This window comes from Egretta garzetta, unplaced genomic scaffold, assembly GCF_000687185.1.
Source record: "Egretta garzetta isolate BGI_Z169 unplaced genomic scaffold, ASM68718v1 scaffold596, whole genome shotgun sequence".
In the NCBI taxonomy this organism is placed as follows: domain Eukaryota; kingdom Metazoa; phylum Chordata; class Aves; order Pelecaniformes; family Ardeidae; genus Egretta; species Egretta garzetta.
The window spans coordinates 112,288-138,029 of record NW_009260129.1 but is presented as its reverse complement, the minus strand read 5'-3'; the positions used below and the strand labels follow the sequence as shown (position 1 = coordinate 138,029).

Below are 25,742 nucleotides of genomic sequence, written 5' to 3'. Positions count from 1 at the left end.
CTACTCAAACGTGGCTCTGTGGGTGGGACCAGGAGATGTCTTTCTGCTAAGCCTAGGAGTGCCCTAGAAAAAAGGAAAAAGCAATTAATCAAAGATAAATTATTCCAGCCAGACAAGTAAGAACACAGCACTCACAAGCACTCTGTTCAATTCCTTGCCTTTAATTGCACAGGTTAATATTTTTTTTTTTTTTTTCCGTTTTAGGAAGAATAGTGCCAGTTATCATACAGCCTACTAACTGAGAGTGCCTGTTGTTTAGACAGTGAAATGTGTAGCAGCAGTTTATCAGGAAGGTGAGATGGGGCTCGGAAAGCAGGTGGGTATTTGCCAGAACACCTAGGACAGCTGTAACTCCAGAAACAGCTGTGTTTTGGTGACCAGGTCAATAATTAGCATTACAATGATGCAACAGCACCTTTGCTCACTTGCCGGAGTCAGTGAACCTTGCTAGTGTGCTCTCTTGACCCCCCAGAAAACAGGAAAGTGGAGGTATCCTTCAGCCAAGGTTCAGCCTTCTGCAGACAACCTATATTAAAAATGTGCATTTCACTTACCAGCATAAAAATTACCCCGTGAATAAACCTGTGAAAATTCATGTGCTCTATGGCTGGCTGTACAGCTGCTGGGGTGGTGGTGGTGGTGTAATTTTTTGTTTATGTTTTACTATTACGTTCAGGAGCAGCAAGTTAAAAAGCAAACTGCAGGAGGTTGTGTACTAACCGGTGACTGGGTTTTGGAAAAGTTGACATGTGCATATAGGAGAACCGCTATGTCCTTATGTCCAGCTTCCAGGGCTATTGAAAGTGCTGTGCTGCCATCCTGAGAGAAGAAAGGAAGAAGTAAGAGAATTAGTCCTTGCAGGCATTAACCACCCTCTTAAAAGCCCAATCAGCCCACCGAGAAAGGAAGCTATGAAGTGGAGGCCCCACTGCTCAGACAGACAGTTGGGTTAATTTAGAGTGTTGTTTAATTTCTTTTATTATAATTAAGTGACAATAAGCCCTGCACTGCTGTTTTATGAGGCAGTCCAATTGTCAGAGGCCTCATAATTTCTCTCAATGAGGAGTCTCAATTATTACTGAGGAAGAATGATCATGCCATTATCACAGTAACGTTACATGTAGTGCTGTGTAAGACTGGTGATTTCCGAAGATTGGTCTGAGAGAAACTACAGTGACAGTGAGGAGTGGAAGAGAAGAGAAGGGAGGGATAAATGCTAATCAAATATCATGATAATTGCTGTGTTATAATGGTAATTGTTGTGTTATAGCTCCCATTAACACTAAGAACGGTTGCATTCATAATTCCAAATGCTCCTTGATGGAAATCTACTACAAACTTTCCCAGTCGAATACGATCAGGTCAAACACTGTCACCTCCATTTCTCAGAAGATACTTCTTTCAGAAACTGTGGTTGTTGAGGCTGCTAGAAGCAAAGACTGCTTTTGCCTAAAGAGGAACATACTGACCTGCTGATTTCCCTTTAGACCATGTTTGGTCCAGGAAGAAGCAGACAACCTGTGATGTGAACCTCTGAGCTGTCAGAGGGGCATGCCTATACAAAGCTGCTGCATCCCCAACTCTGCCTTCCTTGCTTCCTTCCCTTCCTGAAATTGGTGCATCACATGGCTACAACTCCCCTGCTCTCCACTGGTGCTTAAATTACAAGACAGGCAGCTACAACCTCGACACAAATCTCACAGTGGCTTGCTGGTCCACTGCCTGGCTTTTGCCTCTTGCGCACAGCAGTTTCCACAATAATGCCAGTACTGGGTATGTCCTCTCACAGGGATCGCCTCTTATGTTGGCTCTCTGAATGGAGCACGTTTTCCAGCCACTGCCATAGCACTGGTATTAGAGAGGTCAGCAGCAGTCTAAGGAAACTGTAAACCCCTTTTCCAGCATGGGACACGATGGACAGCATCCAAGTGGAAAGTCTTCTTATGAGACTACAGGGAGTCATTATACATAAATATAACTGTCCTAAGCAGACAGGGAGCTAGAAGAGCTGTCCACTGCTGCACTACAAATGAACAGCAAATACTCCACCGTCAGCACCAGGAAAAACCAAGTTCTTGAAGAACGATTCTGAATCACTGTCAGAGTGGCACGCATCAGTAGGATGAAGCTCAGTTTACCACTGATCATACTGACTGGAAAAGCACCACTGTCACATTCAGAATAGCTAGGGGAATGCTAAAAATCTCATTGTTTCTCATCACAGACAAACCTGTTATAAAATGAATAAGCAGGAGAGAAGCTGTTCTTGGGAAACAGTATCAAACTGCCTAAAGGAATAGCTAAGTGTCATGTCCCCATAAAGACTCTTAATTATTAACTTGGCGATTAATAGTCCTAAGAGCACCCAGGCTGCAGTAACCTAGATTGCCCCCAAAAGGGTTTGTTACACTCAGACCTTCTTATACACCACTGGCACCACGGGGCAACCGAGCCGGCTCCTGCGGCAGGTGAGTGAATGAACAGAAATGATGTCTCTGCCTTTCTGCAGCAGCTTCAAAAAATAACCAACCCCTGCCCTCCCAAATCCCAAATCCAGGCTCCATTTCAGTGCTCAGTGGGTGAAAGCACTAGGAAGAAAGGAAACGTGCCCAAAAAGTGATGCTGTTAATGAGAACACAGTACTGGCAATAAACCAGTTAAGTCAACTTTTTGAAGCTTGAGATCAAATTGTCTGCTGATGGTGTAGGCTGCAATGATCCTTGCAAACAAGAAATATGCAAGAGTCTCACTTGGCACTGAAGTCACAGTCTGTATGTTTATTGTCAGGGTAATGCAGCTTCATGACTGAGACCAAACCTGTACTCTCAGAAGTCACGGTACAGATACTGTGTCAACATCCTGTGAAGAGAACATGTTTGCCATGGACACAGAAATCAACACGGCAAGGCCATTAAGTCACCAGATGAGGTTGTAACTGAAAACTGGGAGATTCCTGGGAAAGGGCGAAGGAGTATGAGAAGGGAAGATGTTTTACCATGAGCTAGCAAATGGTTTATCTCTTCTGGCCACTGCACACCTGCAGCTAATCACACAAGTAGCTACTGGGTAGGTCTCTAGAAATGCAGAGGTACTAGCCAAATTATCACAGCACTTACTACCACTAAGCAGAGGATTCATGCGTTTGGTACTTTGGCGCTGTGAGTCAGAGATTTGTGTAAGTAGATTTTAGCAGCTCTCCACTGCATCAAAAAAACCTGAATTAGAAAAACATTCCAGAGTGGAGAAGCTATCTGATGAAGCACTATCTGGAAAGGCAACTCACATTGTCCTCCAGGGTGCCATTACACCCAGGCTGCGCCAGCAGAAGTTTGACAATCTCTACATGTCCATGTTCACTAGCACACATCAGAGCTGTAGAGCCCTCGTCGTCCTGGATATTGACATCTGCACCACAGGCCAGTAAAGCTTTAACCATGTCTATCCGCCCATGACTCACAGCTAGCATCAGTGCAGTCTGACCAGCCTGCATGGAAAGAAGAGGAAAACCTAAATCACCACACAGACAATCAGTGACAAAGCATGCACACATATTTTTGGCACTGTGCTTCTGGGGAAAAAAAAAAAGTGTTGTTTTATACACCACTCTCAAGGCTCTGCTTGCCATTACTTAAATACCTTTTATGCATAATATATCCCACATACACATAGCTATTTATTAAATTAAAGGAAGACATCGGATCTACTTCCAGACATCTGGAGTTCCTTGGAAGAAACTAAATGGTGCAGAATTTGTAAACGCCTCCTAAAATTCAGTAATGGTTCTTTCATATACTTTTCAATCTTCATTTTCAGAAGAGATCCAGACCTGAGGCTCAGCTGTTCTTCCATGGCTCCATTTTGTGTACAGCAATCAAAAACCTATACACCAACATCAAAGATGGCAGAGGGTGAGAGTGAACGAGTGCAAAAGCCGAACCGATGGAGCAGGGATGGGAGCGTGGAAGGAAAGACAGAAAGCCACAGGAGTAGGAAAGTGTCTCGTGAACCATTTGACTGACCTGGCTGGCTTTAGCATTCACATCCCCACAGCTGAACAGTTCCTCCACTATCCTCATGTCCTTCTCTGCTTCCACAGCTGCAAGTGCAGCAAGCATGATGGGGGTATAGCCGGCCTTGTTCTGATGATTTACATTACAGACATCTGCAGAGGGATGAGATAATTTCTTTGGAAAGCAGGAACCCAAAAAGCAGCAATTGTGCTAATGAACTGAATAAACTGTTAGTAGAGCAGCCTATAAAAAGAAAAGGCAGCAATTGCTCTCATAATGGAGGCAATTCAAGGGAAAGTGGAGAAGAAAAAAATAAACAGGGGTGCTCTTGAGCCTGAGAAAGAAAAGGATTCTCTTCTACTGTGCATGCAACACAAGGGAGAGCACAAAGCCATTTTCTACGTCATCGTTTAGGGCTTTCTTTGTACATTTCTTTTCTTTTGTAAAAGCAAGTGGTTTGAAATTTGACAGTGACTGCCAGGGTCATGGGTCTGAACCCCACGAATATAATCAGAAGAGTCTTTAAGCTCCTCTCCTGAGGGGACCCACACTGTAAAACGAAAACGGCCCAGCAACATGGTCAGTGGAAAAGCTGTTTCTTCTCAGCACAAATATTTTCCTGTAATTGGTGTTATTTTAAAGATCTCTAAGTGTACTTTGACAGGTTTTGCAGCTGCAGAAAAAAACTTTCAATTAAAGACTGTTTCCAGCTCTACAGAATATTTGACTGCAAACAAAAGTACTCTGGGAACAAATACAGTCAAGTCCTCTGACTAGTGCCAGCAGCTGACAAGTTCTTCTTTTCATTCAAATCTAACCTCCAGCCCATCCCTAAAGTTCTGCAGAAATCCAGCAGGGCTTTTCAGTTTACCAGGCAGCAGGGCTTACAGTGTGCTTATCATATCGGAAAACAGAGACTCAGACTTACATAAACAGTATCTCTAGACTGAGGTTAAATTGCACCACATATCTTAACAAGCAAAAATGTTTCAGGAAATTCTTCAGATTTATTGCCAGAGGCTTTTTTTTTTTTCAAATTAAAAGAACATTGCAGAAGCAATACAAGTGCAGATGTAAGAAAATGCACATTTTCTTCATGTTCCATAGACATCCCCTGTACTACCTTATAACCAGCAGCCCAACGTTACTTTCAGAAGCCACCAAAGCCACAGAACATGACACTCTGCCGCAGCCATTACTTCACGAGTTATGAATAATCATTGTAAGTGATGCTTTCCTACCCTGACTAGACTACTTCAGCAGAGATGTGTTTTCTGGGGTCACCTTTTCTGAGGTCACCTTTCTGAGGTCACCTACTTTTCTATATGGCTAATGAGCAGAGCTGTTTTCCTATTTGTCCTCTTGGTAGCACTGCATGGTGATATGGAGGAGTTTCTTGTCTCATCTGCTCCTCCTACCAAATGCCAGAATCTGCCTGTGATATAACCACACTGCAAAGTTGACCATAGTGACCATTTAGCAGAGGGAGACTGTCAAAACCTGAAGGAATTTCACAAATATCTTCCAAGTACTGGCGTGTGCAGTGTGCTCCCATGCACCTGGCACTAGTCACGGTCGTTGGATTTTGCAGTTAAAACCCACTGCCTTCGTAGGAATACACAAGCTGCCCTAAACTAAAGTGGTCCCACCTTCCAGCAACAGATGAGTGTGCTCCTGCTACCCCAAGGTGCCCAGGGAAGCAGAGGGGCAGTTTCCTCCCACCGCTGTGCTGCAGAGCCAGCCTGCTGCATTTCACTGTGCTCCTGACATTCCCCACATTCCCCTGCTGTGAGTCACTCTTCCCAATAGGCTGCCTTCAAACAGGACCAGAGATTTCAAAGCGCTCACTTTCCTGCAGAGGAAGTCTTTAGTGACAGATGTTCTGGGTTATCAAAGCTAAGATTTGTATCATTAATATCCTTGTTTATCTGGTGTTACCCTTCTGGATTTATAAATATTGCTAGGCTTACACTCCAGCCATGTCATTGGTCTAGTTAAGATTCACAGCCAACCGTGACAGGTTTTATAACTAGTTTAGGGAAAGAAACTTCAGTCAGGGAGCAAAACTACGCTTAAACAGATTGCAGGCTGCCTGGGACCAGCTCCAACATGTGATACCTTCCGCTGCCCGCCTTCTGGCTTAGCCTATGTGGGGAGCAGATGCTCTGGAGTGCCCCCTCTGCCACTACCCTCTCCATATGTGGGTGGCAAAGGGATCGAGAGAAGGAAAGAACAGCAAAAGCAACTAAATTAAGCATCACCACATTGCTCGTGGATGAGGGAAATGCTCCTATATAGCAGAATGCCACATTGCTCCAGTTTCTCAAGAGAGCAGTATAGACACGCCAAGGTGGTGGCCAGAAAAAGCTTCTGTACTGCTCTAGTATGATAAAGCTAGACAAGTCTGAGTGTTTAACATGGATGTTTATACCTGAATGCATCTTCCTCCATCAGCACCCTACCTTTGGCTGAGCAGCAGCTGCACTGCCTCCAGAGAAAACTGCTGGAGGCTAGTGCTGCCAAACTTGGACTACAGTCCAAGAATCAGGGATCTACCTACCTGTCTCAAACATCAGTCAACTCTATATAATTTACTTGAGTGAATTTACTTGAGCGTTTTTGAAACTTCTTCAACAGCCATCAATCACCCTCACCTCAAAAGCTAGCACTAGAAACAAGGATTCTAGACTACCCCAGGGAGCCACCATGTAACTGTTAATGGCTAAAACAGCTACCGGAGGAAGCCCAAACTTGACCTCTTGCTCATCAAGAATTCCACCTGAGAGGATTGCAAAATAACAAAAATAATTAAAAAAAAAAGCAAACCAGTCAACCTACTTGCATCCAGAAGAAGCTTTACAATTTCAAAGTTAGAATGTGAGACGCTGTAATGCAGAGCCGTGTTTCCGTTTCCATCCGCCATATTGATGATATGTCTGAGGACAGCAGGAGAAATCTCTTCAAAAGCAGTTATGTAGTCTCCAACCATTTCAGGGACAGCCGACTTCTGACTTGAGACACGAAACCACTCATGCTGGATGGTATTTAAACAAAACCTCTGCCAAAACCAAGACAGAAAAATTTACATGTGGGCAATCTATTTAAAGGACTTTCCATCCCACAAGTCAGCGATGCAGAGGGTCAAGCCTTTTTTAGTCAAATGTGGGAAGAAAGTATTCAGCTCACAAACAAGATATACGGACTGAAGCTTCCCCTTTGACTAAACCCCTCTTTAAAACACCAGTTGCTTACCTCCTCTCATTTCACTTCATTTTCAGGAATGGTTTGCCTCTGAGGGCACAGAATTTTAGAATGAGATTATCCCCAGAATGAGATGTCAAATCGGTGTTAAATACTTGTGAACAGAAAAAAGACTTGGAGTAAAGTTCATAAATAACTGATGAACCCAACACTGAGGGCAGTGGGAACACACATTTCTCGGGGACTTAAAACAACAGCATCCTAAGTGAATTAGTCCCAAACCTGAGGCATGAATTATCAAATGCACAAAGTATGGGAGAACTGGCTGGACAGCAGTTCTGCAGGAGAAGGGCTGGGCATTACAGAGGATTGCGAGCTGAACCTGAATCAACAATATCACACTGTAATGAAAAAGGCAAATACTGTTTTGGGGCAAATAAACAGCTCTATAGCTTGCACAGTGTGTGATGAAGTCCCTTCTCTCCACCTAGCACTGTGAAGGCAACAGCTGGACTACCATGTCTTGTCCGGTCATCGAATGACGAGAAAGTTTTGGTTGAAGCGGTTTCAAAGGTGAGCAGCGAGAACGATTAGAAGTCAAGGAGATCTGACCTATGGGACTGACAAGAGGGATCAGAGATTCTCTGGTGAAAGAACAGCTGGGGAAAGGAACACTGTAATGTTTTCACAGTGCAAAAGGCTGTTGCAGTGAGAAAGAAAACTGTTCTTCACCTAGAGAATGAGTGGCTGTAGTTAGTAAGGGATTTTAGCTGCCATGAGAAGATGCAGGTTAGACATTCAGGATAAACTTTCCCATTGGTATGGACTGAGGGTGGAGGCGGTAGGAGCCTCTTAGGCCAGATAACTGTCTGTTGGGAATAATGTGGGTAGAGCAGATCTAGCTGTGAGCCAAGGGAGCTCCTGCCACCACTGCCAGCTCTGACTTTCTGACACAATTTCTCTAACCTGGAAGGACCACTAGGTCCTTCTTCTTTTCTCATAAATCACCACCTGCAAGGTGGCCAGTAAGTTCAAGGACAATTTTGCAAAGAAGACACTCGGCACGCTTCTCTAGCCTCTAGGGAAAACACAGAGGGCCTGTACCAGTAGTTCTAGAGGGGGCCCGTGTCTGGTAAAGGGAGAATACTCTACACATGTCAGTACTGCAAATATATCTGTACTACCTACACATATACACAGAATATTCTACATCAATACTACTATAATAAAAACTTTAAAAAGATCCAACTATTTGAGTCAAGAGACCATGTGTATTGTGAACACACAGAGTTGAAACACAAAAGTGGTCATAAAGTGACACAATATAAATTTTTTTTTTGTTATTTTAGGCAATACTGAGTGCAAAATACCACTTAGAAATTATTTTTACAGTCACAGTATCAGACACATTATTAAGTAAATGGTAGACTTTTCTTATTCAAGTAATCCATCACATCCCAAAAGGATCAGTCTGCAGCTCTTTCTGGCATAAACAGCAGCTAGAAGATATGAGTATGTTGGAAGAGGTTGGGACAAGTTATACAGATCCCTAGCTGTACTGAAGTTTACCCTTTTTGGACAAGACTTCTTTATCAGCAGACAGACAGAGAACAAGAGCTGATTAGTCTGCAGTTTCCAGATACAAAGCACCACTTGTGCTGGCAAACACTTGTAAGCACAAGAAAGAAACATGTAAATGCAAATTATACTTCCAAGGCAGAGAGTATCACCTGGTTATGCCATTTTTGACACTTTCAACTCCAACTGGGCCTGAAGCATTTGTTACTTGAATGCCTAAACTGCTCCTGAAGGACTGACACAGGATTAAAAACTACCCGTCCCAACTGTATTAAACAACCATTCAAAACGTTCCCTCAAAACATGGGACTACAAATGTCAGAACTGGACACAGACAGTACTTGTGCCTGTGTCTTACAAACAGTATTACTGTCTTTAAGAAGCTGCAGATGCTCTACAGCAGAGGGGACTGGCACTGGGTCGTTGCCTTTTACATCACTGTGCCACTGTAAAAAATGCAAAATTCAATTTCATACCACTAAACAGTGTTCCTTTGCTTTCAGATTGCCCTCGCAAACACGCAATTCCTATGAGGCATATAGGCAATTCCTATAGGAAGCCAATACAACCTTATTTCTTGAGACTGAGTATTAGCAAGGAATCCTCCTTACTCCCTGCTGCACTGATAAAAGCTACCAGCACAGTAAGTGAGACGGAAACAGTATCCTTGTGCTTAGAAGGAGGCAGAGCAGGTTCTCTTTCAGAACAGACTCTGAGCTTTTGGTGTGGGAAGAAACAGGCTCCTCACCCTGTGCAGCCTCTTAACGGGAGGCCTGAGAGCTGTCCACAGCAGTGCTAAAGCGACACTAAGAAAAATAACATGGGAATGCACGGATGTGTTGAAACCATGCTTTTGTGTTACTATTTTTATGTGTGTGCCTTGGGACGACAACACCCCAGCACACAAAGCACAAGTACATTCTCTGGACAAAAGTCTCCTGATAGAAGCAGCACTTCGTGACTCTTCCAGGAAAGATGAAATCCTTTTCTGCCTAGCCACTGCGGTGCTGGTCCTGCAAAACCAGAAGTTACCACTCCCTGAAGTTTTTCTGTTGCAGCTCAGAGAGAATTTTGCCCTGCACTGCTTACCACGTCTTTGTTGGTCAATGCCTTGGGGTCATCGATGTTGTTTCTCAGCAGGTGACAGGCAGACAGCATCTTTTCACTTAGCTCGTATCTGGGGGAGACAGCGGAATACATGGCATACTTAAATTTTTCTTTTGATCTTTCAGCATAGAAACATTTACCTTTCTGAAAGTCATGTGGGAATTAATGTTTCCAGGCAAGCCATCAGCTGCTGCAATGCAGAAGCCACCCTGGCAGCTCTTCTCTGTGAGGACTCCCTCCACAGTGAGCGGAGCTGCTGGTGGGGCTGTGGACCTCCGCAAGGAGGAAATATGTGTTTTCCAGATTCATGCGCGAGAAGCAGTGGGAAGGGAGAGCAGGTGACACATCAGTGCTGTGCTTCAGACTTGGCAACTCTTCCAGTGGAAATTCTCACCTACTGCTGTAAGACTGCAGAGCATGTTATTACATACTCTGTGCTTTGATTACTTGATTAACAAGAGGAAATGCTGACAGTTATGACGGAAATGGAATTAACTAACTGGTGGGAAAGGGCACAGGCGGTGCCTCCTAGCTGGCTCCTGGTTTATCCTGCTCAACAGAACCAGACTTTCTCATCCCACCAACTCTGGAAATTTACTCTCTTTCTCCAGTCCCCCTTTGTTGTTTTCACTTCTGCCTCCGTTCCATCACAAATTTCAAAACTCAGGGAATAGCTGAAAATAAGATGGCCCATGCCCGCATCACACAGCATGCCAGGCTGTGGCCAACCACCTCTGTCTACAACCCACCACAGAAGATAATGGCAATTTTCAAGGAAAATTCTCCCAAAAAGAAGAGAGGCTACCACACTCATGTTTAGCTCTCCCGGGTTACAAGCCAGCTGCTGGTGCTTCCAGAGCAATGAAATGATCCACCACCACATGGACCACGCTTGGTCCCACATGGCCATGCACCCTGCCTCTTCCCCTCGAAGGGCATTGCCAGGGCAGCCAGCTTGCAAAGGAAACGCTCCTCAAGTACGTGTGGCTATCCAAGCTGTCCTGCTGTCCCTCTTCACCACCACCCCTTGCTAGGGTAAATACAAATTAGAGATCTCCTTTGAGAAACTGCCCCTTTTTTTGTGCCAACTGTAAAGTAACAGGCCACAGCACCGTATACATAAAGCTCAGGGCACTTTAAAACTCACAGCTCCAAGGCCTCTGAATAGCCCTAAATTATAGATTTCTGCATCTCTTTTATTTAGCAGTTAATAATTACAGGTAAGTTTGATGCTAAGCTTTATCTGCAGTGAAACATGTTAGTTTAGTCTCAGCTCTTTTACTGTTACTCTTTCACTTACGTAATTTTCCAAGCTAGCACACTTGTAAACATCTGCCAAACCCAGTATCTATAAAATATCCCTTCATCATCTATTTTTCTACTTCCTTTTGTCAATTTCCTAATCAAGAAGCAGTAAAACCTCACCACACTAGTGCTTTCCATGTGCCAAAAAAACCCCAGGTGCCCTGCCTGTCCAGTGCTACCTTAAACAGCTCATTACCAGCAACCTGAAAAGTAACTTAAACATGAAATGCTGAAGAAGTATGCAACGGTGGCCTTAAACTATTGGTGTATGATCCATATGAAGTATATGATACCGGGTTTGGACGACCTCCTTGCTGCTGTACCCCATCATCTTACCCAGCAGTACCCGCCACGGCTGAGACGCCGTGGAAGGTGGAAATGGAAGACGTGTTCCCAGCAGGCTGCTGACCTGGTGCACATGGTTCAAGACTCATTTGCTTGCTTACTTGCTATTTTACAGACCAGGTTGTAACAAGGCATCGCCTGCCCCCAAACAAGTGCTGTTTGTTACCCAGTAGAGCCTCTGCTGGAGCAGGGAGCTGCCTGGGTCTCACTGTAAATGGACCATTTAAAGCTGCTGGGGTCAGCTGCTGGAAAGGACACCCTCCGAGACCTTTTACCTGCCCACACATGGTTGTTTTGCCACCAAACCACCCCTGGTTACCCAAGGAGGAGGGAAGCAGGCAGCAGTCGAGCAGCAATGGGGGCTGGAGGTTTCTCCACCAGCATGGGCACAGCCCACAGCTTGTGGCACGCAATGAAGCGGTGAGGCGGTCACCCCCTCAGAGGTGCTGGGGAGAGGGCAAGCAGCCTACCTCTCTCTGATTTCCACTTCCTCGGCCTCGCTTTCCGGGGGAGGGCTGTCCTTCTCTGCCCCCATGGCACAGACCTCTGGGGCGTGGGACATGGGCTGCCCCTCCTCTGTGTGCCGGCTGCGAGGGTACTCGTGGCCCTCACACTCCTCCTCTGAATCCGAGGAGGAGCTTTCCTCGGAGCTGGAGTCATCGCTGGATGTCGTCTCGTACCTGTGGGGAGAATGGGCAGGGGCAGGGTGCTTGCTCAGCACAATTCAGCAGCAGTCAGTACTTGCTGGTGCAGGTTGAAAAAACGTCTTACACAGGCTCAGTTCTCCTGTTTTCTACTCAGAGACCTTTTCTACACACTGAACTCAGTGTCACTGCCAACTCACACTGTGATTATTACGTCTACGGTGTGTAATGAAAGAAGAACAACCCTTTTTAAACAGCAGTCTTAACGCTCTGTCAGACCTTGCCTTAGCCCCAAAATGGAATGACTTTGTTCAGAGTAAATTGAAGTTGCTGCCTGACCAGGCAGATATAAGCAGGGTAGCTAACAAACCTATCTAAAGACAAGAGCCATTTTAACATTTTTTCCTGTGACAATCCAAAACATTTTTTTAGGTGAAATATAAGTGATTTGGACAATTACAATGCTGATTCTAATCTCACCAACCTCAACTGCTGATGAATTAATGTACTAAGCCTATTATTCTAATGTACAACAGTGATTTATGAGTGATAACATTCGCCCACTACAAGTAATAATACTTTTTAGCCAATGTATGAAATGAAGTAATTGCGATCAGTAGGCTCATTTGTACTAAAGAAATCTGACCTGAGGAAAGGGTTAGAAAAGCTATATAAAAACAATTTTGTGAAAAATTTTAAAGTTCTCTGCAATATCCTACAAGGGTAAGCAGTGTTTTAAAAGAAGCTAATTTTCCATACCCTTTTCTGTATTTGTATAGCAAAGTTTCTACATTTATCTAGTGCGAAACTGGAAAAGTTAATTCTTAGGCAACACCACCTCTTGCTGTATTGTTCAACAGCACAATGTTGTGCTTGTCAGCTACCAAATACGTACTGAAGTTTTCCTTACTAAAATATTGTCTGAGAAATGTTCCCATGGCTCTTTGAGCTTGTTTCACTTTTGTCTGTTAAATTTGGCAGCAATCTAATCTACAGATACTTGAGATTGATGCCGCACATTGACTCGAAAGCAGAAAAGGTTGACAGAGGCTTAAGATGAGATCAGCTGTTTCGTTCTTCCCTCCAACCCTTAAACTCAGCAGATGCACCTCAGCCTGAAGGACAGGCCAAAACTATGCATAAGCTCCTGGGTTCCTCCTTTCCTCCCTGCTATGAAAGTGCTACAATGGCAGATTTTCTGGAGACAGGTCTCTTACCCGCCATTAATGCCGACAAACTGCAGATTCTTCTTGGTGTTGCTCAAATCCTTTTTCCCATCCCTCTTCTTCATGATAGATTTGAGTGTGTTTTCACTATTAGTACATACTGTTGAAAAGGGAGACAAAGCACACACGTATCAGCACAAATCTGCAGCCGGCTTTGACTATGGCAGCTTTTGACAATTTTTCAAAAAACCCGAACAGCTTTCTGTTTAATTTAGCAACTGAAGCTGGACTTTGTCATCTTTTTATATATACAGTCATGGTGTGAGATGTACGCTGGAAATATGGAAGAGCACTTCCAAAAACAACTCTGGAAACAGAAAACTAGGTTAGCCTAACTTTCCCATCTTCCAACACGCTGCTAATCTTTATGATGCTTTAGAAAACTTTTAAGAAAAGACACTTTTTTTTTCCTCCACTATTTGTGAAAGACTTCTAACACTGAAATGGGCTACTCTGTTCTGTTAAGAAAATCTTAATTCTTGGTGTCAGATGACAGCAGCTTGTTGCCAGAACTAACGCATTAGTACAGGCAGGACATTTAACAATAACCCATTCAATAGGGTGGGGAGGTTCAACCAAGGCTGCGTCTTTGGATTTTAGTATTCACTGAAACAACTTTTAAACCAATCTCTAAGCACAAGATAGGTAAAACTATATATATAAAAATTAAAGGTGTTTTTGTTTTTTTTTTTTAATTATTAGCCCTTTCTCTCTCAGTACATTTTTCTTAGGAAGACACTAAATGGCATTTCACTGATGCACTACAATCTGCCATTTAACAACTAAACACTATCTGCAGACACAGGGTCTCGCGCTGTGACTTTCCCCTTAGCCACATCTTTCCCTGTGTTTGCAATTTTGAGAACCCTGAAAACCTTCTTTAAGTGTATTTTGTATCCAAACTTCATCAGCTGGATGAAAAGGTGAATGTCAGCCAGTTATTACCATAGAGGCCAGAGGCAAGCTGGTCATCTGTCAGGTTAATTGGAGCTAGGGTTTTGTCCTGAGAAGAAAAGGACTTCCTTCCCCGAACAGCTTCCACCAGGGGAGTCTTCCTCTCCTCCTGAGCAGGCACAATGTCCTGCTCCAATTTCAGCGTTCGCAAATTTGAAGTTAAGTGGGTGTTTGCAAGTTGACCGTGAGGGATGTACTCCAAAGTAGCACCTGCCAGAGAAGACAGTAGGCATCACAGAGGAGTCAGACCAAAACATTTCCGTCAACGCTGTGATCAACAGGGGGAAAAAAAAACAAAATGGAAAAAAAAAAGGGCAGCACTTGTGCTCAACAATAGTCTTTTCTGAGGATTCAATAGGAAAAGGGTGTGATCGCTTTCAGAAAATAAAAAAAAAAAATAGCTGTGAGTTTTTATTTCCATGAAAGCATAAATACAAAGAAAAACTATAAAGATACTGACTTTAAAAGGGATGAAAGGAGTGCTCCTTCCTTTCCCTTCTCTTCTGGTACGCACAGTGACCCCAGCTCCTGCCACCCCAGCTCAGGGCAGACTCACTGAGCTGCTCCTCGCTGACATGCATGTTCACAGATTCTGCAGGTTTCTTCTGCAAAAGCAGTGCCCTTTTCATCTTACTTTTTTTTAAGAAACGGCATTTTCTATGAAAGCAGAAACTTTTCAGGAAACTTTCCTCTTTGCCACCATTTTGGTCATTCTTAAAGTTATATACTTTATCCAGTTACTGAGACAACTGCAATAAATTCCCTCCCACTGCATTTATTTTCAGGGTTTTTTTCTTCTTTTCAGGCTTGTACTAAGCTAGTAGTTGTATTCAAATCAAATCCCAAATGTTTGGGTTATACAATTTTTTTTTTTCTGATTTGCTGGCATCCACTCATATTTTCCTTTTGTGTGTTTAAAAGGCAGAGCTAATTACACACAGACTTTCACAGATTCCTCCAGCTGTGCTATTACCACTGCTCTACAAAGCTGCACAAAAGCTTTTGTTTGTGGAACACGCTGTTTTTTTAAACACACATTCTTCCTTAAGTAATCTTGCTAGCATTTCAAGGAAAAAAAAAGATGTTTAATTTACTTTAAACACTTTACTTTAAATTTACTTTAAACTTCTTTCTTTCAAAGCTTGCTTCAATCACTTCTGCCTCCACTTTTTTTTTTCCTTTGTATTTATCAAGAAATAAGCCACAGCCGCCTCATTCAAACAGATGAGTCCCTCTGCACAGGATGATAACATATCATAGTAATGTACATTCCAAATATTCACTTTTAGAAATACACCTGACATCTTTATTGCTCTGGCTAGTCTGCCTTTCCCCCTTCTTGCTTCGCCTCACGGTGGTTTTTTTTTTCCCCCTATAACAGGACATAACGAAGTTGATTTTTCCAACCGTTGTCATTTCCCAGCAGCTTCCTCCTCTTTGCTCTTGTTCCCACCCAAGTCTCTGAGTCCCCAGCTGAGTCTCACCCCACATGCATTCCCAACGCGCCTTCTCCATCCTGAGACCGATGGCTCACCTCCACCATTGCTTATAGTTTCTCCAAGCTGCCTGCTGGCAAAGGCAGGCGGCAGGATATTGACAAGACACATGGCTACAGGTATAGCTGAAAAGCTTCTATCCTCTCAGCGAAGTGCAGGGTGAAAGCAGCAGCCACCCCAGTGCCCCCTGTGCAGGAGCAGCGCCTCTGGAGAAGCGCCTGCATACTTGGGACAAAATGGGCACCCGTGGAAATCAAGAGGGAAGTCCTGCCCTCGCTCCCCCACCTCTCCTTGCTTTGCAGCAGTGACCAACCTTGGCCAGGTCTCTTCCCAGCAGCGAGTGCCATCCCTCATCCCCCAGCTGAGGAGGAGAGGGCCGCCAAGGCAACGGAGTGCCGAGCCAAAACCGATGATTTTTCAACTCCCTTAGCTGAAAAATAAGGAAACCATCTCTCCCCCCCCTTCCCCGGTTTGCCTGGAGCGGTGACAACTACAATTAGAGAGTACCGAACGGAGTAACCGCTTCCAGCTGCAGCTGGTGGTGACTGCCTCGGCTGGTTTTACCAGGCCACCCCTCCTGCTTCCAGCCTCACCACCGAGGGGGGAGGGTGGGGAGGGGACCTGCTCTGAAGCAGCGGAGATGTGCAAAGCCTCGGAGGCTGCCCGGGGGCTTACTGTCAGCTGAAGTCCCTCCACCTCCCCACAGGCCTCCTCCGAAGGCAGCTGCGACAGCGGCAGCATGCTGCAGGGAGACAGGCGGCCTTGCGTGTGACAGCGCTGAGGGCAGCCCGCAGGCCTCAGGCAGGGCAGAGCCGGGGCGCCTGCCTGACACGAACCAGCGGCACCTTGGTGCGCCCTGTCACCCCCCCTCAGCCGTGCTCAGCCCTCCAAAGGCAGAGCCTGAATGTCCTCAGGTGTCAGCCCTGGGATGCAGCTGGGGAGGGAGCTGCAGGGCAGGACAGAGAGAAAGGAGGAGGACACGGCAGCAGATTCTTCTCCCCTGCCTCACAGCCTCTCCCCCAGCTAACCCTGCCACCGATGCCGCAAGACCTCAGCAGGTTCACCACTCAGTGGCTGAGAAGCACCACGCTGAACTCAGGATCTGGGGCATGTTGTCCCTGCCCCCGAACAAAGAAGAAGAGGTATCCCACTCAGCCCCCGACACCTGACAAAGGAGGATGACACAGAATCGACACAGAATTGTCACGGTGTGAAAAGACCTTTAAGATCATCAAGCCAACCGTTAACCTAACCCTGCCATCCCACCACTAAACCATGTCCCTAAGCACCTCACCTATCCTTTTAAATACCTCCAGGGATGGGGACTTGACCACTTCCCTGGGCAGCCCATTCCAGTGCTTGACAACCCTTTGGTGAAAAAATTTTTCCCAATGTCCAACCTAAACCTGCCCTGGCACAACTTGAGGCTATTTGCCCTCATCCTATCACCTGTTACCTGGGAGAAGATCATCAAGGCTTGAGGACAAGCACACAACAAATACGCATGTGTTAGATGGACCGGCCAGTGCACCCATTCTCCCAACACAGCTGTCAGGTGCTTACACTTACTGCTAGGTCTACCCTACCCAAGGTTCAAGGAAAGAGCAGCTTTGGGTCCAACATGGCATTAATGCTGCAACCCATTAATTAGCATTTAAAATCAGCTCTCAGGCCCTCCCCTTTACAAGCCAGCCAACATAAAGATGCTTGGGGAGCAGCAGCCTGGTGCAAATCACTTGGAAAAATGGATGAAGGGAGCAGCTGTACTACCCAACGCTGCCACAGTCAATGATTTAACAGATTAATCTACTGCTGCCCCAACCAAAAACCTGAATGAGCCAAGTTTCCTCTTCCTCCAACAAGGCTGCAGGGTTGCCGTCAGCCGCGCGCTTCTCATCACCAGCAGGCTACACTGGACCTTAAAATAGACTCTTCATCTCACCTCACATAGATCTCAACTATGCTGGCAGGGAATCCTTCTCATTGGTGCATGACACTGATAGTAAATCAGCCAACAGGTTCAGCACGGAGCCAGCCCCCGCCTCCAGACAGAGCCACTTGGGTAGACTCACCCTGCTGATTTTTGTTAAGTTTACTGTTGTGGGCAAGCAACACAAACTTGACATCAGTTTCTAAGTATTGATATAGCGTGGCTAACCACAGCATGGAGCTGCCAGGAATTTCTAAATGTATTCTGCAATACAGCAAGGGGTCTTGGAAAAGTTCACAAGTCATTTAGAAGCAGAAGTACAAAACAAAGCAAAGAACTTACAGACTTCCAACTGTTCACAAACCCTTATGCAGAAAGCTACTCTCATCAGTCTTGGAGGGAAACAAGTGGCTGAAGCATCTTCAGTGTTTCAGCCTGAGTGGTTTGAGGGAATGAGAGCACCTGTTTTTAAATTTTTAGAAGGAAACCCCTTCTCCTAAATCTTTTGAAAGATCTCCTCCTTCTTTTGAATATCCTGCTGATCTAAACCAGGGTGACAGCAAAACTACTACACAGAAGCAGCAGACTACCCATGCCACTTCAGGCACCTATAAAATCCGTTTATTGTTCTTAAGATGCTATTTCCCTTCCTAACTGCAGACCTTCCCTCCCATTTATGACAGCATGAGTTGTCATGTAGTAAGCTGGTTCAGGGAACTCACTGGGTGAGTTTTAAACAGTACTTTTTTCCCTGGATTTGTGCTGAACTCATGGTAACAGAAGTCTGGCCTTTACCCACTTTTGAAAAATTCCATTTAGTCTGATGGAAGCAAACCTAAGCATGACTATAAAAACGATTTAGCTTGACAACACTTTTATACCACTGGAAATCAAGAGAAGTGCAAACGAGGCCAGAGGAGTTAAATACCATCAGGATGAGAACCTCTGGCTAGAACATCACAGGCTTCTAGCTAAAAAAAGGGCACGAGCTTGCTGCCTATGTGGTAGCTGCGCAGGGATTTTATTTTTAACCTTTTGATCAGTGCAAACATTTATTTGCACAATATGTTTATAACAGTCAATGATACAACTTACACACTCCCTATTAAAGACAGAGCATGAACGTTGTCTGGAACATATACAGCAAGGAAATACTTCTCTTTCACACTGCATGATTTTTTCACGGTAGCAATAAGCTCCCTATGAATTACTGTAACTGAAGAACACAAAGTCTTCTCCAGTGGTCTTAAATCTTATTAAGTTGCTTTATCCTTAAAAAGTTATTTTTTTCATATAAATAATTTTCAATCCACTTTCCATGTGGTCTATGCATCAGAACTATTGAAGAAAAAAAAAAAACCATTCTAAGGTAAATAAAAAGGCAGTGATGAGCAAACATATTACGTTTAAACATTTACAGCAATTGATAATAACCCATCCACCTGATAAATGTGTTACCTTCAGAAGACTTAGTGTAGTTTCATTTTAAAAGGTACTTTTGAGCCATTCCAGGTTGAAAGTCAGTGAATTTAAAATTGCCACAGATGATCTTTTTATACGGTAAACAGACACAAGCCAGATTCACTTGAGGCCCAGGCAGTGCTGCCCAGGTAAATGTTGCGACCACCATTTGGCTCCAGGGGAAAATGCTCCTTCTAATAGGATGGCTCCTTTAATAGGATTGCAAGAACAATCTCAATTACATTTTCACTCTCGCTTTAACCATCTTCTTTTGTGTTAAGAAGCTGCTTTCCATCCCCAAACTAGCTTGTGAAGCCATTTCGTTGAAACTGGAAATCAAAACCTATTCCTTTAATTGAACAAGATTGAACCCTCCAAAATTACACGTCTGTGAAGCAGCATCTTATTTATGAGATGCTCCCTTTCCCAAGACAACTGTGTGTGAAAGCCATCCCTAATTTCCCTGATGAGTGGTGGATCAAAGCGTCTGAAGATGCAGGGCACAGCAGGCAGGTCATCTCAGAGCTTTTCTTATTTCTCATTTATGAGCAGTTTTATTTTCTCAGCTAATGCTTTATTGTTGCTGAAACACGACAACACTTCCTTGGAAAAATGGGAATCTCCTGCCATTAAATATTCATAGGTGTGTCTGTTACCATGGGAGTTGGAACTCTGAACAAAGCCCAGTGCCTGAACATCACGTCCCTGTGCCACAGCATGGGGAGGGAGCTGGGGCTCTACCAACGCCCCTCTAACAGACAGGCTAGCAGGCTGGAGCTTGCCACTCTCTAACCAGCAACAGATTTGAAAGAAAAAACTGTTTATACCGTGGCAAATTATGAACTGAAGCAGAAATGAGGAGCTAGAGGCACTTTCAGATTCAAACACTCCAAGTAGCACTACCACAGAATGAAAACAGCAAATATTCTAATGATAATAATGCTAACAGTAATAAGCTTATGTTAACGCATGGCCAGGGAAGTTATGTCAAACCTCTTCAAAGAGGTGTATGGAGATTCACTTGAATAATGTCTTTACAGGACGATTACCGACCAGGTCTCTGTTTCTCTTCTGATGTAACCGCGTGGGTATTTAAAACAGAAAAAAAACACCAGCTAAACACCTTGGCTCCTAATACAGAGGTCGCTACCATTTTTGAACGACAGGCATTTGAGCTTTGGGTGTTGCCACAGCTAGCAGGCTGACAGATACCACCTGCCATAGGAAAAGCGCAGAGGAGGCACTGCGTTCTTTGAGATGCCAGCCAGGCACGCGTGAATAAACAGTACTCATGTGGCAGACCGATGGGACCCTCTGCGTGACTGCTCCACATCAGGTACCACCTTCTAGGGAGTATTAGAAATGCTTCACCAGCTGCCCTCTCCCCAGCAGAGGGGCAGATGGATTCCATTTGTTATATGAACAAGTGCATCCGTACAGAAACTTACCCTGGTGATTAATCAAGGCATGCATCGGTGGCAGGGTTAAAGCTGCTGGCTTCACTCACTTTGAATTGAGATTTGAGAATTTGACTGATGTGCTACCTCGGGTATCAAGAAGCAGTGCAGACCACTAATCGTTTAATGTGGCAAACTGGTACCCAAACCACAGGCCTCAAAGTCAGCTCAGCTTTTGCCCTAAAAGGACCTGGCCTCTAAGAGGCGCTTCCTAAGGATGCTCTCTGAATAAAATATTAAAGATGACACTACTGCTGCTAATGTGAAACCAGACACTTCTGCCTCTATTTTCAGCCTGTTTTTCTAAGAAACCAAGGCTTGCAAGGTCATGCTTCTTTCAGTAACTTAAACCTGATTGCTCATTTTAGCCAAACCAGACTAGAGACTCAGGGCTCTGAAGGATTTTTGTATTTACACAAGCATTAGAGTAATCGGGCTGAGATGCCAGGCCTGGAGAAACGGGTGCTGGTTGAGTTTACACACAAGACACCTGATGAGCTACATCCAAGAGACCTAAATGTGAGGAAAGACTTATTAAGAGCTCACAAGCTATCATGAGATACTGATGCATGGAAAGAGAGAAAAAAAAAAAAAAAAGGCTTTATTAAAGTTCCAGCTCTTACAGAATTATTTAAGTCAGTGCTTCATTCAGCAAAAATCCTTTTACAGAAAAAATTAACGCATGATCTGTAAAACCACAGGAACAGGCAGCAGGACCAGCAGATAAATGTAGTAAAGACAGTATTTTCAAAATTAGTAGGAAGAGAAGGGGAAACATTTCAGGCTTATGACCTCCTTCCCACTCCAATGCTCCATGGGTCTAAACTTTTATAGCCCAGAGCTTGGTTTATACACGCAGTCCTGGCATGTCGTTCTCACCAGGGACTAAAAATAAAAGAGATTTTACACTCAGCATCCGCAGCTAAAGATAATGGCATTACAAGTTAAAATAAAATTATTCCAAAATAATTTTATCAGGACGGAATGTGAAATCTGAATCTGAGTAAGAACATCTTTAGTAAATACCAACCGTTGCTCCACCTCTGTCTAAATACTTCCAAGTCTCTAGACTACACATTTGATACTGTGCAGTAAAAGCAGGGAAAGGAATTGAAGATTTACAGCTAGTAAAAATTCTGGTTCACTGTTTTTAAGGACACTTCTGGTGTCTGCTAGATACTCTTATTATTATAGTATCATTACTTATAAGAAGCCCAAAATATGAAGTGCATACCAGAAAGATAATAACATTGCATACGTAGTATCACATCGCATGTATGCGGGCAGGAGATCATATGTTTTCTTTACCACTACATAAATGTTACTTATTGCTTTGCTACGGGAAGCTAGAATTTTTACTTCAGCTCATTTAATGGATGGTTCCATTTAGTGCATGAACACTGAAAAGAATCGGTAAATTTTAAGACAGTAAATAAGCAGCAAAAGCTTTATATAGCAGTGCATTAGCCAATAATACTATGCTGACATTAAATGGTATTTACTCAGGATTTTTTTTCCAATTCAGCACCCACAATACAGATGAATTTGCACATCTTTTTCCCATTTCTTTAACTTCTTGTTTCAGTCGCTGTATGGCAGGACCAAGAAGATGGTACCTAACAGTCGCTGCTAGGCATTACATACTGGCTTCCAGTGAACCAACATTTATAAATTTAATAGTAATGTGGCTGGATTCACCAATAAGGTGTTAGAAAAAATGGCTCAGTTATAAACTAGACTATCAGGCACGTAATAATAATAATAATAACAACAACAACAATAATGCAACTTTACCCCGGGGAATAAAGAAATCCCTCTAATTAATTGTATAGATTTTAAAGTTAATAAATAAAATGCAAGGAGTATTTAAATCTCAATTCTTGCCTTTCCTGAGTGTCACCAAAACCTCCAGCAGTAATTACAGCTTATGACTTTCAAACATGAGGCTGTAATTAGGGATTAGGACAAACAGTTATTGGAACAGAGAAGATGCAAGATGTGGTTTCTGTGCAGCACTCTGGAGTTGCCTATTACAAAGCGATCAGCCCTGCTGGAACGGGGAAAGCACCCCCGCAGCTCTCTGGCTGAGGCACAAGGAACGAAGGCAATGGAAGAAACACTACAAAATCCAGGAAACTGTCTGTGGAAACAAGTCAGTGTGATGCAGATGTTGAATGTGACTGTCAACCTGTCAAATCTGATACTGTGGTTTTAAAAAGTTGCGTGCCAAGTTTAAAGGAAGGACAAAATTCCAAACCCACAGGTATTAACCTTGAATACTCTTTAAAGTTATAAAATGGAGCCAACACCTTGCATGGCAGTCAAACCCTGTGTACTTTTAGATACCTCTCTCACATGGTCAGAGTCATCGTCATCAGGCCCTTCAGAGTCTGCTGCACTGGGAGAGGTAAAACCCCCTCTGGTTTTTCAGTTACCAGCCGTGGGCTGGAGAGAATACCCAGTGGTCCCATCCAGCAACAATGTTATGCTCTGCGTTTCATCAGCGAGGATTACACACTCACTTCCAGACCACGCGAGAGCGTAGCAGGTGCCTGGACCTGCGGCGCTGGCAAAGGAGCGGACGACACGCGTGCTTGGACACAGGGCTTACCTGACGGGGCGCTTCTCTCCACACACTGCTTCTGGAGGTCCAGGCTCCGCAGCTCCTCCGTGCTGGCGTATTTCATGACGGAGTTGATGGAGGTGAGGGTGCTGATGAGCTGAGAATTGAGAGATCCGATCTGGGAGTGGGGCTCCCCAAAGGCTTCTGCCAATTCACTGTAATTTTCAGCAAGCAGCATCTGCTGTTCCTGCAGCAGCTTCTGCACACGCTCGATGTAGTGATCCAAGCCCGTCCTCAGCTCAGGCGGAGGCAAAGGGCTTTCCAGCAGACCAGTCACCGCCTCGCACACAGGCTCTCCACCAACACCGATGCTCCTGGTGCCAGCCGGCGCAACCGGCAACGGAGGGGGTCCGCAGGCAATGCTCCTCATTTTAAGACCAACCAGGTAGTTCTCATGAACGTTTATCTGTCCAACACCACAGTCTTTGGTTTTTACTGCAGAGGGCTTTTCAAAGCCAGGGTGGCTAGAGAGCAAGGTGCCCACTCCAACCGAACGTGTTTTAGCAGACATGTGTATGTCCTTCACCCGGCCATCTCCTACTGCCACGCTCCGCATCTCCATGCTCTCCGTGTTGGTCTGTTTATCGCAGCTGCTCAGAGAGGTGTTTGTCCCACAGTCTGCCAGGGAGGCTGAATCCGTGCCAGTGCACTGGCTCACCATCTCCAACGCGGTGCTGGTTTGCCGGTTAGCCATAGAAGGCACAGCCATCACTGTCGCCTCCGCCCTGGGCACAGCCTCTGTGGCCGTTTCACGGGACACACGCTCCTTGGGGGTGCAAACCACCACATCCACCGAGCAATCTCCGCAGCCCACAGACCTCACTGCTCCCCCCAGCTGCACCGGCCGGCTGGAGCTCAGAGCGCCTGCTGGCTCCTCCGTGTTGACACCCATCTCACAGACGCTCATCTCCGTGCCCACCGCCTTATCACGCAGCTCAACCGACCTCCCCGTGCCCTGGTCTCGCACCTCCACCCTCTCCCGCACCAGCCACCGGCTCATCAGCAGCTCAGGGCCGGCAGCTGCGCTCCGCACAGCAGGTCGGCAGGAGGTGCCAACGCTGCTTGTCTGCAGGTGGTTTCCCACCGAGGAATCAGCAACATCCACATGGTCTCCCACCATTTGGTCTCTCATTTGTACGACAGCCTCCACCATCCTGCTGATGACATGGGGCTGAGCCATCGTGGCTTTATCCACTTTTTTCCTAGAGCCAGCCGCCTGCAGCTCCTGTTTTAATTTGGTCATTTCCCTGTCATGGGTCGTTTCCTTTAACTGAACCTCTAGCCTGTAAATCTTCTCCTTAAGGGCTTCAATGGTCTGCTGCTGAAGCTCTATCTCTTTCTCAACCTCCGTAGACAAGCCAAGCATGGCCTCTGTTACCCCAACCCCAGACTCCCTCATTTCTTTCTCTGTCCCCACCGCTACTTCTCTGTGCTGCCTCACAGATCTGTTGTATATAACCACATCGTTCATGTTCTCATCAGCACCCACAGCAACAGATCGGGTTTCTTTTGTCAGGCTTTCTCTCTTCACCCGAAGGGCTGCTGGACTTTCATAGCTGCCATCCTGGATTTTTTTCTCCAGGGCCTGCATCTCAGCAGTCAGCTGCCTGAACTCCTCTATCCTCTGAGAGCTCTGCTCCATGCTCTCCACCTCCTCCTCACAATCTATATAGAGTTCTCCGCCTCTTCTCACTTGAGACATGTGCTCCCACTGCTCTGCATTTCCTGCACTGTAGGACCGCTTTCTGAAACCGTACGTGTCAGTTTGAGTGGCCTTCCTCTGGTTTTTGAGTTCAGCCATCATGTGCCTCTTCTCTTCCTGCAACACTGATATTTTGACCTGCAGCACGGGAATGGTCTTGACTTGCTCCTCGAGCTCCTTGAGACGCTTGAGGGCAACTGCCATTTGCTCCCTGATGTGCTGCAGATGCACTGGGCTCACGTTGGTGACCGGTGTGGATATTCCCGAGCTCATGGGGCTGTGACGAATGGAACTGCCCAAGGAGGGGCTGAAGCAGCCACCGTAGTCGCCGTTCCCCTGATACCCGTTCTGCAGCTGCTGAGACACATGGCCATACCCACTGGATCCCACAAAAGAGGGGAGGGAGCTCGTGGAGCCCATGCCTCCAAAGCTGGAAAGCCGGGGCCTGCGGACATCTCCAGGCGTGACCTGCATCATCCTCTCCTGCTCAAGTCGCCGCCGTGTTTCCATCAGGGTCTTTGTTACATGGACGTTGTGCCGAGGAGGCTGGGGGGAGGGAGGAGGAAGCTGCTTACTCTCGGGGACGGTTAAGTAGGAAGGAGACGCTTCAAAGAAAACCGAGGGTCTTGCAGCAATGGATGAGGTTACTTGGCTCCTTGCTGCCAGGCAAGACTGCTTGTTCTCATCACTGTTCGACGAAGAG

At 45.3% G+C, this 25,742-nt stretch overlaps 1 protein-coding gene across 1 annotated transcript; it reads right to left on the bottom strand.

The window, feature by feature from the left end:
- On the bottom strand, window positions 1–25,564 carry KANK1 (KN motif and ankyrin repeat domains 1). The gene is made up of 10 exons (XM_009641496.2): window positions 23,326–25,564; window positions 14,362–14,580; window positions 13,408–13,516; window positions 12,017–12,226; window positions 9,879–9,966; window positions 6,849–7,068; window positions 4,020–4,162; window positions 3,284–3,484; window positions 721–819; window positions 1–63 (listed from the first exon to the last, which is right to left on the bottom strand). The coding sequence occupies exons 1-10, from the start codon at window positions 25,547–25,549 to the stop codon at window positions 1–3; spliced, it is 3,576 nt and encodes a 1,191-aa protein (XP_009639791.1). The 5' UTR covers window positions 25,550–25,564.
- Between the last annotated feature and the right edge of the window lie 178 nt (window positions 25,565–25,742).